The 17500-nt window shown below is 41.1% G+C and overlaps 1 protein-coding gene across 1 annotated transcript in view; it reads right to left on the bottom strand.

Annotated features, from left to right (window-relative positions):
- Positions 1 to 17500, bottom strand: part of DEPTOR (DEP domain containing MTOR interacting protein) — a 94459-nt gene that overhangs the window by 49190 nt on the left and 27769 nt on the right. Inside the window, exons 2-3 of the mRNA XM_081117088.1 lie at positions 13358 to 13536; positions 12213 to 12336 (exon numbers count right to left, since the gene is read on the bottom strand). Of these exons, the coding sequence (XP_080973214.1) occupies positions 12213 to 12336; positions 13358 to 13536 (303 nt within the window). The remainder of the gene's footprint in view (positions 1 to 12212; positions 12337 to 13357; positions 13537 to 17500) is intronic.

Raw genomic sequence — 17500 nt, 5'->3', positions numbered from 1 at the left:
ATAATGTCCTTGAGATGTTTATGGTCAACTGATTTTTTATTAGGGTGTCAAGGCCATCCAATGGGAAAAGGATAGTCTTTTCGACAAATGGTGTTGGGAAAATTAGAGTCACATGCAAAAGAATGAAGTATGGACCCTTACCTCACACCCTATACAAAAAAATAGCTCAAAATATATTAGCGACCTAAATGTAAGAGATAAAAACCATACTTCTTTTATAAGAAAACATAAGGGTAAATCTTTATTACTTTGGATTTGACAAAGGACTCTTAGGTATGACAAGAAAAGCATAAGCGAAAAAAGAAAAAATAAATAAATTAGACTACATCAAAATTTAAAACATTTATGCCTCAAAGATACTGGCAAGAAAGTGAAAAGACAACTCATAGAATGGGAGAAAATATTAGCAAATCCCAAGTTTGATAATGGATTTGCATCGAGAATATATAAAGAACACTTAAAGCTCAGTATTAAAAAAACACCCCAATGCAAGAGTGGGCAAATGATCTCACAAGACCAGAGAAGATATACAAATGGCCCATAAGCAAATAGAAAGATGCTAAGCATCATTAGTCAGCAGGGCCCTGCAAATCAAAACCACAGGGAGATAACACACCACACCCACTATCCAGTGGGGAAGCAAACATTAAAAACCTATGTGCAATGGGGGTGGGTGAAAGTGAAAGGGGGTACAGAGGGGATAAATGGGGATGGAAAAAATAAATAAAGTAAATAAAAATAAAAAACCCTTGAGCAAGGCAGACAAACACTAAAACAGAGCAAGAAGCATATACAGAATGAAAGGAAAGTAAGGAATGAAATACCTAAGTCTACCAGAGGGAGCTTTGAAGCTCCAGGTTAAGGAGAAATGGAAGCTGGCTTTGAGACAGTGAGACGATGTAGGATCAAGGAGTGGCCAGTACAAATGCACAGTATAAGGAGAGATCAGGACGAGCAGCTCAGTGCTGAGTTAGAGGCAGGACGGGGCAAACACGGGGGTGGGAGGGACCACAAAGTAGGCAGAGATAAGCTTGGGAGATAGGCAGCCATTGGGTCAGAAAGGCTTCAGATTCTACAGGTGACAGGGTGGATAAACTCTGAGCTCAGGCGTGTCACTGAGGATAACAAAGATGACACATAATGGTCCTTTGGTATGATGAAGGTCAGTCCCCATTTTGCTTTGTATTGTGGCCGCGGTGCTTTCAGCTCAGCAACTGCATCAGCACTTAATGAAGGCCCCACCCTGGGCTGGTCACTGGGTATACACAGAGTAAGTGAGGTTCCTACTCTGGAAGACCAAGAGGAAGCAAGGTAAACAAAGTTCGTGACAGCTTGAAACTACTCTGAAACTACTCTTACCCACTTTGACTTCGCCCACCTGCTGGAAACCAGCAGCAAGTCGTCAGCACCAAAGGACCAATGCTAATGGCAGTCTGGGGGAAATGGGGTGAGGTAACACTCCGAAAACTGGAGCCACTGTTGTTCATGCAGATCAGCGATTTTCAGCCTTTTTCAGCTTATGGTGGCGCACATAAACTAATTACTAAAATTCTGCAGCGCACCAGAAAATGTTGCCCAACCTCAGTGTTCGAGCATCTACCCATGAACCAAGAGGTCACTGGTTTGCAGCCGATCAATGTTTCGCTCTCCCATCGATGTTTTTATCTCTCTACCCCTCTCCCTTCCTCTCTTTCTAAAATCAATAAAAACTTTTTTTTTAAAGTTATATTTTTTGCTGATCTGACAAAAAATAGGTATAATTTTGATTCATTCACACCAGACGGCTATTGTTGTCATATTTTTATTTGACAGTCTAAGGGGAAAAGAGGTCAGTGCCCCTGACTAAATGGTCAGGTGTTGCATGTTTTAAAAATTATTGAAAAAGGGACATATGCAATATTTTAAACAAAAAGAAAATTAAAAAGAAAAATCTTGCAGCACAGGTGTTGAAAATCACTGACATAGAAGCAGTCTCTTAGCACGAACCAGAGGGGAGGAAATGGTCTGCTAAAGTGAAATGCGATGGAAAGGTTAGACTTGAGTCTTTCTGAATCTATCTGTCCTGGCGCAGGAAGGAACTCGAGGAGTACAAAACAACATCCCAGTGCCTCGCGGAGGAATCTGGGAGTGCGCTCACTAATTGCCATCTCTTCCTCTCGCCTTTTAGCATAACAGTTCCAGAGAGACAGTGGCAAAGGGAAGCAGTCCCGGGGCTGACTCTCCTGACTGTGGCATCCAAGCTGCTGTTGGGCTTTATAATCCTGAGTTTGTTCACTGTGGCGTCCAAGCTGCTGTCGGGCTCTATAATCCTGAGTTTGTTCTTATATGTAATGAGGATAATGATGCTTACCTCAACGGTGTTGTAAAAATTAGAGCTAATCTGTATGAAGCATATAGCACATCACCTAGCACAAAGTAGCAGTGCGCAAAAGATGTACACAGCTACACACACACACACACACACACTCTGGAAAGCTGACCCCTGTCAACTCTTGTCAATTCTTGTCAGGTTGGGCAATAGTCCAAATCAGCCAGAAGAACCAATTCCAAGACTCTGGGAGAGGAGGTGCCACTCAAGTGACGGGTGAAACATAAAAAAAGCCAAAGAAGTTCAGTTTCTTAAAAGGATATTTTATATTCTAGAGAATGCTAACGTTGATGCAAAAGTTAATTTTATTTAAGATGTTAAACCATGGTAGAATACAGAGGGCAAGTTCTAAAAATTACTATTTGAGTGGTTCCATAAGTATGTTCAGTTTATGAAAATTTGTTGAACAGCACACTTATGATATGGGTACTTAATATGTATTACACTTCAATAAATTTACCTTTGTAGCTAAACTTTAACAACACATTGAACTTTAATAAAGTTTAAAATGTTATATGGATTTTCTTTCTTTCTGGCTGAACGACTCTTTGTTAAGGGCTCTGAAATTATTAAATGCTTTTTGTCACTTTGGTGCTTTTTTGCATTTGGTGGAACAATGACTTTGCTTACACTCCCCAGCTTGTGAAAAAACTATAATTAAGCAGGGGTCTTTCCATTTAGCAAACAAAGCAAGAAAAACAACACAGCCACTACACCTCTTGGAATCATCTCTCTGTGCTTAAAGATAAAGCTACCCACCCCAGGAGCCTCCAAACAAAGCCTGAAAAATAGAATATCCCCCTCCTGTGAAAACTCTCAGCTCCGTCTCCCATTTGTATCACTCATGCAAGACCCACTTTTACTTTGCTTCCACGTCTGCCTCTTCTCTCAGAAGGTTCTCTCCCTCTTCTATTCTGAGGGTTATTTTTCCCCCTTGTTGCAGAATGTCTGGGGAAGCCTCACCCCGTCCCATCCCCCTTGAGCCACTCAGGCTAGAATCTCAAAACTGAAAAACAAATGAGTTATTTCCTCTAGAAAAGGCCCTGGGTTCCTAATCTCTTCCAGACGGGAAGAAAATGACCTTTGATGTAAACTAGTCATTGGAGTTAAAGAATGCTAGAGATATTATTCAATTTCTATAGGTTCACTCACTGATTTTAAATTTTTAATGGCAATTGTGGGAAAGTAAAGAGCCTGCATTATGAGCAACTTTTGGCCAGTTACTCTTCAGCAACTGGAGATTTAAAGCATGTTACTTAGTCCATCTCAAATTCACTTTCCTCACCTGTAAATTGATGGTGAAAACCTCTCCCTCTCAGAGGTGTAGAAAGAATGAAAAGAAATAATGTGTGAAAAATACTTGGGATGGTGCCTAGAGCAGAGAAGTGCTCAGTAAATAATGGCTATGCTTATAATTCTTAGCCTTTAAATACTTATCATCAGAAGATACAATGAGTAAACATAATCGGAGTGATCTTACAATAGGAAATACATACTACTGGTTTTACTCAAATTTGAACGTTCCACAGGTTAGAGGAAAAACAGCCTGTCCATTGACTTCTTTCCTAAATAAGAATGGCCATGCATCCACTTATCTGTTCATCTCTTCAACAAACATTTATTGGGCACATGCTATCCTGGACACTGAGGCTCCAAAGATGTATGTGGCCTCAAGGTCAAGACATCAAAGAGCTTGTAGTCAGGCTGGGAGACTGAAACAGACAAAATCACCTTGGAGAGATGGGTGCTCTGGTTGCTAGGCTAGAACCCAGGGTGATACAGGAGCAGAGAGGAGCCAAAATCATTCATTATAATCCAACTGCACTTCCTGCTCATACAACAATGGCTACTGAGAGTACCCTGTGCCAGTTCTAATGCTCAGAACAAAAACCAGCAAGAGCAAGTGACATTTCCACTGAGCGTGTGGACCTTTCTGCCTTCTTCTCCATTCGAGACAGGAAACAACCCGTTTCAGTTCCCAGGTGGATCTCACAGGCTCTATCAATCAGGGTCCCAGCAGGAAATGACAAAAATGTGCAAATGCGCTAATAAAAGGTAGTTTATGTAAGAGAACTCCAACAGCTATGGGCAGGATTAAGGGAAACTAAAAGGTATGGTGAAGCTCCCAGGCTGGCAGATGGTGGTGATCATCAACTTTAGGCTTTGGGAGAGAGGGCAGTTTCCAGAGCCTAAACCAGATACACACAAGGAAAGGGCTACCTGAGAGGAGCTCTAGCCTTCAATAGCAGGAGAGGAACAGAGAAGAAAACACTCTGACCTCACTGTCCTCCCTCCCACCTACTTGCTGCTAGTGCCTCCCACTGACCTAGTTGATTGCAATGGAGCCTGTTACAGTCCATATAAATCAGCCTTCTGGGGCCCAGGGTAGGTTAGAAAAGGGGAGAGAATGGATCTGGAAGACAAACAGAAATGTCCTGCATTTTATCATGCTGAATATAATTCTAGCATATAAAGGCTGTGTTTTTTTAAGTGCAACTTGGCTAACACAAGGATATTTTGACTACATGCATTTTCCCTTACATATTAAAAATATAACATATCCTGCATTAGATGAGACTCCATGGAATTTCACCTCATTTAGTCCTGATATAGGAATTATGCCTTTTCTTCCCATTTCACAGATGAAAAACGGACTCAGAAAGGCTGACTGTCTCAGTCAGTGGCTGGGAAAGAACTCTGACGCATGCCTCTCCAACTCCGGAAATCTTGAATGGCTTTTCCAAATCAAAAAGTAACTACAGAGATAGACTGACAAAAAATCGATGCTACAGAGACTTGGGTCGTAGCCTTACAGTCACACAGGATTAGGAACACTTGGCAGAAGTAACCAGTACAGTCAATCTCCATCAATGAACTCAGTCTACTGCTGAAGCAGCAACAGGTTTATCTTTAAATCAAGTCATTTCTAAATAATCAACCAGAACTAGAAATCTGTAGGTGACAATCGAGGGCTGATGACTTCTGACAAGCTCAGCTGACCTGCTAGCTGCCCTGCATGTGAACAAAGCTCTAATATTATTGCCATATATTGTGTAGGAGGGGGAGGGTGGCATTGTCAAGAAACAGCAAGGAGCATGCAATTTTCAAAACCAGGTCAGGGTAAGAGTCAGGAGACACACATTTTTCCATTTACATATCGATTACTTTGCGTATTGCTTGCCATTATTTAGTGGTGTTCACTATTGCTATCGCCTGTATCGAAGCTGTAGCATCTTTGCAAAGTAGACGCTGCAGACTGAAAACAGTTAAGATCATGGGCTCTGGAGCTGGAAACCAGGATTCAAATGTTGCCCATGCTCTCCAGCTGCGTTAAGGTAAGCACGTTAGCCTACCTCTGTTGTCTCAATTTCCTTATTTGCCAAAGGGAGAGTGACAGTATTTATCCCACTGGTTTAGAATGAAGCTTTAATAAGACGGCACACATAAAATACTTGGTATACAATAAACATCAATAATGCCCTATGTTTGCTGTTTTCATCATTATCATCAGAATCTTCAGGCTTACGCCACTGTCTCTTCAACTCCTATTGAGGAGAAAACCACAGGCCTAGATGAAATACCTGATCTAACTGCAGTTTCAGCCTCTCCCAGAAACATAATCTTAATCAACCAGTATGGAATTTTTTTAGTCAAGTCATCTGTCACATGGGCCCTCCCCATCCCCCATAGAGAGAAGAGGCAACCTATGTGATAAAAATCCTCCTCTTTTCCCAAAGAAAAGGTGTCTTGCCCCAAAATAATACTTTCTTTTCTTTTACTAATAGCTCCCTTGCTCCACCCTTCTTCCAGTGAAAACCTTCCATTTTGTACAACGCTTCCGGTTGCTAGATGGGATGCTGCCCAATTCATGATTCGCTTAAAATGCCAATTAGATTTTCCAATTTACTCAGCTGAATTTTTTTTTCTAACACTCCTCTGCACATAGAATGAAACCACTTAAAGTTTTGTTCTAAAGTCATTGTTAAATACACAGAAGAGATGATATGAGAAGAGATGATGGCCCTTTAATTTGTGCATTTTGTTTTAGTTGTTGGAAGATAATTCTCCATGGGTCTCTCACATCTCTTCCAATCTTGCAGGCAGAAACACTGATAACTTATTTTCTAGACTATCTTTTCAAGAATGTCTGCATAATGAACAGGCTTGGAAGATAAAGGCAGTGTCTCCAGATTTGCTTATGGTCCAGTATGATACAGATAATGTCTCCTTCTGGGCCAGAGAGCAGGAGTGCTTGAAGGCTATTACAAAGGAGTCAGGTTCCTCGAGCTTGGGGTTCCTCTTCTGTAACCCAACCCAGGCAGGTGTCATATGGTCCTGGTTGTGCTGTTCTGTGGGAACAAGGCTTGGGGAACTGGTTCCAAAAAATGATGATACCTCTAGTTATTACTACTGCAGAAGGTAATAAACTGTCTTTTGTCCCTAACCCAGGGGTCTCGTGTTTTCTCCCAGCATCCATGAAACGGCCAGGAAACTTGTTGGCTTGCTAGTAGGGTAAAATCTCAAGACACTTAACAGTTCTTGGCATTAGTTATACGGTATCATAATCAACCCGTGTCATCCAGATAAGAGGTTGCAGAAAGTAACAACTCTTGACCCACTAACAATGCAATCTTTGGACACTCTTCAAATAAACCAAGAAGGCAGAAATTGTTTACTGCAAGATTCTATGAAGCTACTAATTAATTGAGCAACACAGGTAAACTGTGAAAATGCTGTACGTAAGATATTAGAAACTATTTTTATTAAAGTTTGCCAAATAATTCAAACATATTTTCAACACAAAATTTGAATCAATTGCAGAACAAAGGATCTCAGTCTGAAAAGCGTGTCCATACCAGAGATGGAACAAAAGCTTGGAGACTTTTTTTTTTAATTCCATCTTCATGATTTAGAGTCATATCATTCATTAAACCTCTCTCTAGCATATGCTCCCCATCTCTGCTGTGGTATTAATTGTGTCTACTGGTTATAACTCACAGAGTTACATGAGGACCAAACATGTTAATATATAAGATGCTTTGTAAACCCTGAAGAGGTAAGACAAGGTCAACCTCTGGCTATCACTGCTTGTCATTAATAGCAAGCTCTCTGGAGCTCTTTCACAGTACAAGCTCAGCAGCTCACAGCCATCACAGCCTGCAGAGTCCTTTGTTCATTCAGCAAATATTTATTGTGCCAGGCACTGGGAGAGAAGGGGAAAAAGGTCCCAGGGGCACATGGTAGAGAAACCTCTGATAAGACAAAACACACATGGGGTGGAGGGGGTCAATGGGGGAAAAAGGGGGACATCTGTAATGCTTTTAACAATAAAGATAAATTTTAAAAAGATAAAACATACAAAAGGGCTTTTCCCCTTTGGATACAGTTTTCCTTTATACTTCTTTTTCTGTTTATGGAAGACAGAATATAAAGGAAGCAGTAGGAACTCAACAGAGGTTGAATGGCATACAGGCATTTAAACCAATTCTTCAATCAGGTCTACACTCCTAGGGAGAATAAAGAGACTACCAGGGGGTGGAGAGAGAAACTCAACAGCCCTTTAGATAAAACCAACAGCCCTTTAGATAAAAAACTAGACTAATGTCTTTATGAACCAGACCTAGAAGGGGTTTAACTCCATTTAAGACTGAGGTTAGATTAGAACTGAGAATCTCCTCTATGTCTGAAGATGAAATCAAGCTTAGTTTCAAATGTGGGGTTCAACTATTAGTTGTAGTAAGGAAAATCCACATTGTACCTCTAACTCATATTCTCTTTGATGGCTAATTCTGTTTATCAGTATATAGGACACTTAATAATCCAAAGTTCAACTTTTTCTTAAAGGGATCTATTTTTCTAACTGCTGAAAGATAACCAAGTTTTGTAGCTCCAAATGCCTCCCAAATATCTTCTAGCATGTGAAGGGAGTGTACACAGATTCACTGTTCTTTTAAGTAGCAGATATTGATCCTGCTTACAAAGGTTTTACTTAAAAGCTAAAAATTGTACTGTTTGGGGAGAATGTGAATTATGTTCACATGCTATATGTCTGGGGTACTTGTGCTCATGCTAAATTAAGGGGGAAACTAAGCTCCTCCTGGAGAGATGTCATGCCTCACTCTTTGTATCTCCAGTCCATATGAAATGAAGGTTTAATGAAACCTTGTTGATGAAAAATGCATTGTACCCTGGATGTGCTCAGATGAAGTCCTCAAAATGACAAAGTCTGGGCACTAACCCAGGAGCACACACCCTCTCTCTCATGCTCCCTTCAAGCTGGCAGCTGGAGGTGAGCAACAGGATGCAATCACGCTGGGTCAGCCCTGTTCTGTGTGCTTATACTTAGTAGTTCATTTAATGCCCACAAGAAGTCTGTGAGGTCAACACAATCCTTATCTCCATTTACTAGATGGGCAAATGGAGGCACAGAGGGGTGAAACCACATGCCCAAAGGACCAGAGCCAGGATTCACACCCAGGTAGCCTGGCTCCTAGACTCCTAAGTACTACGCTAGACTACGTTTTAAAATAATGTAAGAATAATAGGCATCATTCACTTATATTATTGTTTACAACTCTAACAGCAGCAGCTCACATTTCTCAGGTTCTCACTGTGAGCCAAGCCCTGTGCTTAGCATTGTACAACCGTATTTCACTTAATCCACCCAACAGCGTTTCCATATGGGTCCCAGCCTTCTCTCTATTTAAGACTGCAGATCAGAGGTTCAGCAGCCTACTCAAGGTCACGGAACAAGAGGCTGTGACTGGAGACCAGGGCTGTGTGACTCCAAAGCCCATACCTGCCCTGACTCGCTGCACGGGAGGAGTCATGTCACCAGCTCACCTTAACTTTTCTCATATTGGGACAACTTGAAAGGGCAGGCTTCTGCCCCTTAACTAGCCTTCGTCTGAGTACCTCAAAGTGAAGGTAACTGGAGTGACAAAGACATTAAGAGGCAGCAGAGTCACTGAATTTCAGTTTTGATACCTAGATTTGTCTTATGAAATAGCTGAGAAATAGCACTGCGGGTGAGAAAGCCAGCGTACGCCCAAATCAGCAAAGCTCAGTAAAACCCCAGCCCGAAACCACCAAGTTTCACCAAGTCTATTCATAGCACAAAACAAGCAAGCAAACACAGAGCAAAAAGGAAACCCTGACAACACAGCCAGCCCCTTGGAGCTGGTGAGAGGTTGTGGAAGAGCAGTGGTCTGCACACCTGCCACCAGGATTCAGGCTTCTCCTCTGTCGCCCTCAAACTGCAGCGTCACCACCCAGAAATGACTTAACTGCTTCTGGTCCCAGAGGCTCCTCCTTCTAGGCCATAATGTAATGTCCCGTCTAGTTTATATCATTACTTACTACATCATCATTATTATTATTATTTACTACTCTATTATTACTCTATTAAGGAAGTTCAGATAAAATAATCTAATGGAAGTGCTTTGAGGAGTGTAAGTTACAAAAAAAGGCACTACTGTTTTGATGACATTTAAGGAACACCACAAAGATTTACCATGAAGGGAAATCATCTTGCTCTCTTTTGCCAGTATCTGCTTTAGAATCCTGGGATATTATCAATAAATTTTTATAGAAAGTTCCATATCTGGTTACAAACTCCACCTTACATTTTAAGATAAACTACATTTTGAAGTGAGCCTTGATTTTATTCATATAATCTCCACTAAAGGAAAATATTTATTAATAGCCTGGTAGCAATAAGTTTGGACTCTGAGCTCTTGGGTTCACATCCCAGCTTATTTTTACTAGTGAGGTGACCTTGGGTAAGAGACTTAGCCTCTCCCTGCCACATTCTTCTCGTGCATAAAGTGGAGACAATGATAATATAGAGTTTGTTATGATGATTAAATAAAATGGACTAGTCAGGATGTCCAGTACATAGTTAGCAATCAACAAATATTATCAGTTGTCATTTTCTTCAAAGGAAAACAACAAAAGGAATATACACAGGGTGGGACAAAAATAGATTTACAGCTGTGAGTACGTGAAACACAGAATTTATTCTTGTATTATTATGTTTTGTATTATTTTCCACAGGAATAACTGTAATCCTACTTTTGCCCCATCCTGTATTTTGCAAGACCTTCTTTCCCAAATGTCAGAGGTATCCCAAACAAGGGTTCTGGGTAAAATAATATCGAAAAAAACTTCAATTCTAAAATAAATAAAATACTTGAAAAGATTGAAAGATGAGCTATGAACAAAAGAAACAATGCAGTTCTTAATGTTATTTTTAAAAGTATCCAAAACTCACAAAATAATAATACATGCTGAGATTCATGGAAAAGACAGCCAGAGAAACAAGGAAAATGCATAAAATATAATTACACTACACAAAACTGATCAAATAGGTAAACAGCATACCATCAATTCCCAAGGGCCTAGAGTTTGTTCCATGCATGATCCAGCAACCAAAAGTAGGGGCCAAGATTTGCGAGGTGGCAGCCAGTTCATGCAAGGTTAAGTACTTATTAAATTACTTTACTAGTGCTAATTTCACAAGCAGCTTGGAGAAATAACTTTACTTGGAAATTGAGACACTGAACACTAATGACTGGAAAGCCAACTGCACACAGAGAAAGTACAGCAATATTGATCAACTCGTCCAGGGATCAAAGAGCTTATTCATACTTTTCAGCAAATATTTACCATTTATAACTGGCCAAGCACATGGGAAACGATAAAAAATACAAAGTAGGATAAAGCAGTCCCTACACTTATGTTTCATAATCTAATGCACAATGAACGAAGAAAGACAAAATTTTAATACAGCTCTTTGATGGGTAAACACACAATTGCAGCACCTAATTCAGTCCTAAGGGGATATGGAAGGATTCACAGAGAAGGTCATATTGAACAGGAGGCCAGGAAGAGTCAGAGTGAACTAGGGGAAGGGGTGAGAGTAGTCTCAAGAGTCTTTTAGGCAGAGGGAACAGCATACACAAAAAGTACATCAGAATGCCACTTTTCTACTCCCTACTCTCCAATGGCTTCCCATTATACTTAAAATAAAATCTTCAATTCATATCATAGCCTTAAGGGTACTATATGATCTGGCCCCAACTCATCTACTGTTCTGACCACCCGGGCCCTCTCCCCCATGCACCAACCCACCCATCGCAGAATAGGCTCTTTTATGTGATACACATATTTTTAACTCCCTGAAACCTCGAAAGGCAACCAGAGTTAATGAGGGCATGCCATTACTCCTGCACTCCTTACTCTTATGGTTGCCCAGGGAAAAAAACAAAAACAAAAAAACCCCAGGAAGGTAGGATGGAATAGGGACCAGGGAAATAGCAGATCAGCTCAGAGACCACTGGGGAGATTCAAGATCCACCAACCAAATACTCCTGGGCTATGGTATATTCATTTCTCAAAACACAGAGAGATTCTTCCTCTTAGACCATCCTGCAATCTAAAGTTCATTCATCACTCATTTTTTTTACTTGAACTTAAATTTCCACTGCACTTGGCACTGCATCTCTAGCCATTTACAAGACGAAACCTCCAAGTTATAACAGCATCATTTCATGGCAAACATCAGGCTCCAACCTTCTGTTTTTACTTCTGGGGTCTTGTTAAATCAACTAAAATATAGAAAATACTACTTAAATAAATTGTGTTAAGAATCTTATGAAGTTGACTTCATTTCTGGCAAAGAGAAAAGCAAATAAGTGAGGAAGTTTTCTCATTCTTAAAGGAACAGTTATATAACCATCCCACATGGAAGAGCCAGGCTGAAGCCAAAATGATAAAAGACTAAAATAGCCTTGCTTCTCTCCAGAAGTTAAGGTTACAGTGGGGGATTTCACGGGCAACATACTTCTCATATAGCCTCTGTCCTCGCATGAAGGCCTTCACTTCGTTGTCCAGTGGGAAGGTACCGTCATCCTTTCTAAAGCGGTAGAAGAGTTTGACATCCTTGAATTCCTTGTGCTCGTCACACACTAAAACACAATGTTCAGAGAGGGGCAAATAAGAAAAAATGTTCTTTATTTATTCAAATGAATTAAAATGCTAACTAAGATTTGTTTTACTACCTAATTTCTCAAGCAACCTCCTATATGATTTAATACACACAGAGTATTTAGCACAGTACCTGGAACAGAGTAAGTGCTCAGTGTTCTTAGCTATCACATAATCATCATTATCTATTAAAAGGGTCACAAAATTCAACTCATCATTCATTCCACAAATTCTGCTTGAGCATGATATTGGGGTAGGCATCAACCATAAAGAATGTGAAATCTAGCAAGCTAAAGAGAAATGTCAACAAGTAATTAAAATATGGTGTGATGAGGCTATGAAGGAGGTGAAGAGATGCTGAGGGCCCCAAGGAGGAGTACCCAGTACCCTGGTAGCCTAGCTTTGGAGACTGGATGCTTCTCTGCAGAGTGCATGTAAGTGGAGACATGAACAATGAGTAGCAACTGGGCAAAAGTGAAGAGAAAGGGCATTCCAGCCCAAGAAGGGAACAGCATTTACAAGATCTTGGCCAGGGTTAGAGATTCCAAGGAGATGTGTCCATGAATATTCATTGCACCATTGAAAGTAACAGCAAAAAGCTAAATGTCCATGGATAAATGTCCATGACGGCACAATTACGCATGGCAGACATAACAATGAAAATGGAAATCCAGGAGGTACGCTGTCAGTGTGGACAAGTCTCCCCAAAGCATGTTGAGCAAGCTGCAGAAGAATGAACAAGCATCTCTGTAATGATTAAAAACATTTAAAACAAAATGATATGTTGCAAAAAGATGCATATACAGAAAGGGAAAGTATAAGGAAGTCCATGGAAATAAACCCAAATGCCTCCTAGAGAGAGGAAGGAAATGAAGCTGGGGAAAGGTATACACGAGACAATTAAAGTAAAATGTTTTGTTTCTTAGTGGGTAGGTTCATATATAGAAGAGAAGATGCAGTCCTTCATTTCCCTTCAATGACTCTGCCTGCCACCTCACTTACCATGATGAATGATGCCCCGGTCTGCTAATTTCTGCATGAGTTTAATTGCTGTCTCGCGGTCAGAAGCCTCTTTGTGCTCAATCAGCCAGTCAATCAGTTCTTTTGCAACGAAACAGTTTGGGTAGGTTTTGAGATGATGTCGCCTATCTTTAATAACCTTTTCTTCATGCAGCCTGAGCCTGGAAAGAAAATTGGGCAATCGTTTTACAAATTTTGATGACAACACAAAGTATTAAACCAATCCCAGAGAGCAGTGACAGAACGGAAGCCTGAAGGTACCAGAGTGCCATTCAAACATTTCAATGTCAGTGGATGATTTCCACACTGTCAGAGCCCAGAGGTCCCAGAGAGTGAGCCATCCCCAGGCCTACAGGTGATACAGGTAAATGGGAGGGAAAACAACCAGACAACCTAGAGCTCTCCTGCCATTCAGGAGGCTGAGAAAGGCTCTCCCACCCCTCCCCTGCCTCGCTCCCTTCTGTTTCTCTCTCCACCAGTGGGCTTGTGGCTTCAACCAACCAACCAACAAACAGAAACTCCTGAAACCAGGTACTTCCTCTTCACAGATTGCTCGGACTCCACCATATTTGCATTCCCACTCATTCATATTACAAATATGAATTTACGACTATATGTCTAATCACCTGCCCATTAGGTACTTCCAGGCATTGAAGACACACATCAGAAAATACACAAAGATCCTTGCTTTTATGGGCCTTATTTTCTATACAGGCAACAGTTAATCCTTTCATGAGGTTTACGAGGTTCCAGGTGCTAATGTGAGCACTTTGCATAGACTGACTCACTTAATGTTTACAATGACAATCTCATCAGAAGTTATTGCTGTCCTCTTTATTTCCACCCCCCCCTTTCCTCCCTCCCTTCCTTTCTTCCTGGAGAGAGAACTGAGGTCTCAGAGACATTAAGTCTCAGAGACCTGCCTAAGGCCACACAGCCAAGATATGAACCCTGATGGTCTCATTTCAGAGTCCAGCTTTTCAATGGGAACATCATGCTGCTCTAGCTGGGGAGAAATAATCAAAAATCCAGGAGATGGACAAAGCTGTTGAATGAATAAAATTTTTATGGGCTGATAGATGAGTGTGGAGGCAAGGTTGACACAGAGCCTTCCTCTATTCCCTTCAGAACTCAGTAACTTTTTCCCACAAGTCTTAAGCCTGTCTGGAAAAAAAAAAGTTTATCCCATTTATCTTGCCTTCTTTGATCACCTTGCATTTATTTACTTTTTAATTCTCAAGTGAAGGGTTTGAGTTGGGTGAACCACGAGGTCTGCTCTCCTACTTCACCCACATAGCTCCTATGCTCCTTATACCAATTCTCAACATTGTTGAGAAACAGGAATGCCACAGGAGAAAATCACACAGCAACTGTGTGACCTGGGCAAGTAACTTAATGTCTCTTTCTTTCTCTGTAAAATGGAGACGATTGTGCCTACCTTGTCCTTGCAATGTTGAGATTTGGGGACATAATGTCTGTGAAGCACCAGCAACCCAGCATAGTACCTGACACACAACACGTCTCACCTTCCTTCCTGCCACTCCCTAAGGAAGGAACTGGATCATACTCTTACCTATTTTTTTGACCGAGTGCACAGAGTGATAATTAATGGGTTTTGATACCCCAAGGGTAGTGATTAGGAGTTGGGAGCGCTGAGGCTAAGCTACTCTTCCTTGTTAGACACTGTTATAGGTCGATCAGTATTGCCCTAAAATTCAAATGCTGAGGCCCTAAGACCTGGTACCTCAGCATGTGGCTGTATTTGGAGACAGAGTCTTTGAAAAGGCAATTAAATTACAATGAGGTCAACACGGTGGGCTGGTGTCCTTATCAGGAGAGAAGGTGAGGACACAGACATGCACAAATGAAAGCCCATGTGACACACAGAGAGAAGGAGGCCATCTATAAGCCAAAGAGAGGCCTCAGAAAAAAATAACCCTGCCAACACCTTGATCTCAGATTTCTAGCCTCCAGAACTCTAAGAGTAAATTTCTGTTGTTTAAGCCACTCAATCTATTATACTTTGTTATGGCAGCCAGAGCTGACTATGAAAACCAACTGTTGAAGACTGGAGGCTCCTGAGTAGCCTGGGGAGGAAGGGCTCAGATGGGGTGTCAGGAGGGGGAATGGGACAGGAGAACAGAAATGACAGAGTCCTGACATCTGTTAACTGCATAGAAAGAAAAGAACCATTTTAATGGCATTCCTACCATATGCCCAGCATTGTACTAAGCATTTTCACACATGCTGACTTAACTAACTGCCATGGCCTGATGTCTGCATCCCCCCAACATTCCTGGGTTGAAATACTAAACCCCAAATGTCTAACCACTATGCTGTACACCTGAAACTAATATAATATAGAATGTCAACTGTAATTCAAAATTTGAGAAAAGATTTTTAAAATTAACTTTAAAGAGAAAGAAATACTAACCCCTCGAATGTCAGTTATGAGGACAGTCAGGAGCACAAGACTAGGAATATGGAGATGTGGCTGTCAACCTGACACTGTCTGTAATTCCAGGTGATCAACTTCTGAGCATCAGAGTCCCACTGGTAAAATGGCATCACCCTGATCACACTGTCACAAAGCTAACGGGGATAAAGTTAGCCTTTGAGCCTTAGCATGTGCTAGGCACAGTTTTAACTGCTTTATTGGTATTAATCCTCATGCCAACTCCCCAAGGCAGCTCATATAAAAACCACAAATGATACCCATGTAAAGGTATAATTATTAATAAAAAATAAATGAGCTCTAATTAAAAAAAAAGTTCACATAGATGCACTAAAGTCATCACATGAATCCTTCTAATGAATTCAGTGACAAGGACACTGAGTAATTTGTTTAACATGCTCAAAGTGGCAGAATGCAAAACATTAATTTTTAGACGTGATGTCTGCCAGGAATTCAAGAATAATAAAGACCAATTTATTTAGAAAGTGAAATGCGGGATAAGCTACCATATAATTTGGTGGAGGGAAAAATAGGGTATGAGCCAAAAGAGGAGTTTTAGCTCCTGTAAACTTTCCAACTTTAAAAAATATATATTAGGTAATATTTATCTTTAAATACTACAGAACGAAACCTTTCAGTTACTTCCTTTCATGAACCCCAAGCTTGGTTCTAATTCTTGAGCATGTTTGATTCCCACTGGTCCCCACCCTGCTCAGTGGGAAAGCACTAGCCAGCACCCTCAGCCCACCAGGGTATGGTGCATTTCCATGTTTAGAAAACCAAGCAGAAATATGATGGAGAGAAAAGAACTCTGGACTGGGGACATAGCATGAAACTTGATATTTTTAGACATGTTACCAGGAGTTAAAAATGCTCAATAACTGTGCTACTATTTTTTTTCTTTTAATCTCAGAAACACAGATTCTAAAAATGAGCACTGAGCTCTGGCCAGGTGGCTCAGTTGGTTGGAGCACCGTCCTTACACCAAAAGGTTGTGGGTTCCATTCCCCACTAGGGTTCCATCCTTGGTCGGGGTGTATACAGGAGGCAACAAATCGGTATTTCTCTCTCACATCGACATGTCTCTCTGTGTGTCTCTCTTATTCTCTCTAAAATCAATAAAAAACATATCCTCAGGTGAGGAAAATAAATAAATTAAATAAATAAAAATGAGCATTAAAAATTGTACATTCTAGTAAAAAGTTGCCCAATAAAGAGGTAAGAATTTCTACACTGCAAACACATCATTAAGTGTTTTGCCTGGCACCATGGGTCCTTAACATACTGTCTGCGATGTCCAACACCTTCTTTGAGTTAAACCGCCTTCCACCCCTTACCCATCCAAGCAGGGTTCAAACCCCCCTGTCTGTTTTCTTTGCCTGGGGCATCCCTGCCCATGCCCATGGGCAGGTCAACAAGGAGACCAGGGGCATAAGATTCTACCCAGTTTAAGTGACAATAATTGGCTAGGCCAAGCAGAATGGCTCCCTCCAAGATTTAAACTGGAGTGAAGTTTTCAAACTCCAGTTGTGCCATGGGGAACACTTTCCTGAAGCAGCCGTCGCCTGGACATCAATGTGTAGAACAGAGCGATGTGGGGTGCTCTCACTAACGGGGTTCGGGTGCCCAGTGCAGAGTGCCTCCTGGTTTCCCCATCTGGTTCTCCCACC

The sequence above is a fragment of the Miniopterus schreibersii genome, assembly GCF_964146895.1.
Source record: "Miniopterus schreibersii genome assembly, chromosome: 17".
Classification (NCBI taxonomy): Eukaryota; Metazoa; Chordata; class Mammalia; order Chiroptera; family Miniopteridae; genus Miniopterus; species Miniopterus schreibersii.
This window is presented reverse-complemented; position numbering and strand designations above follow the sequence as displayed.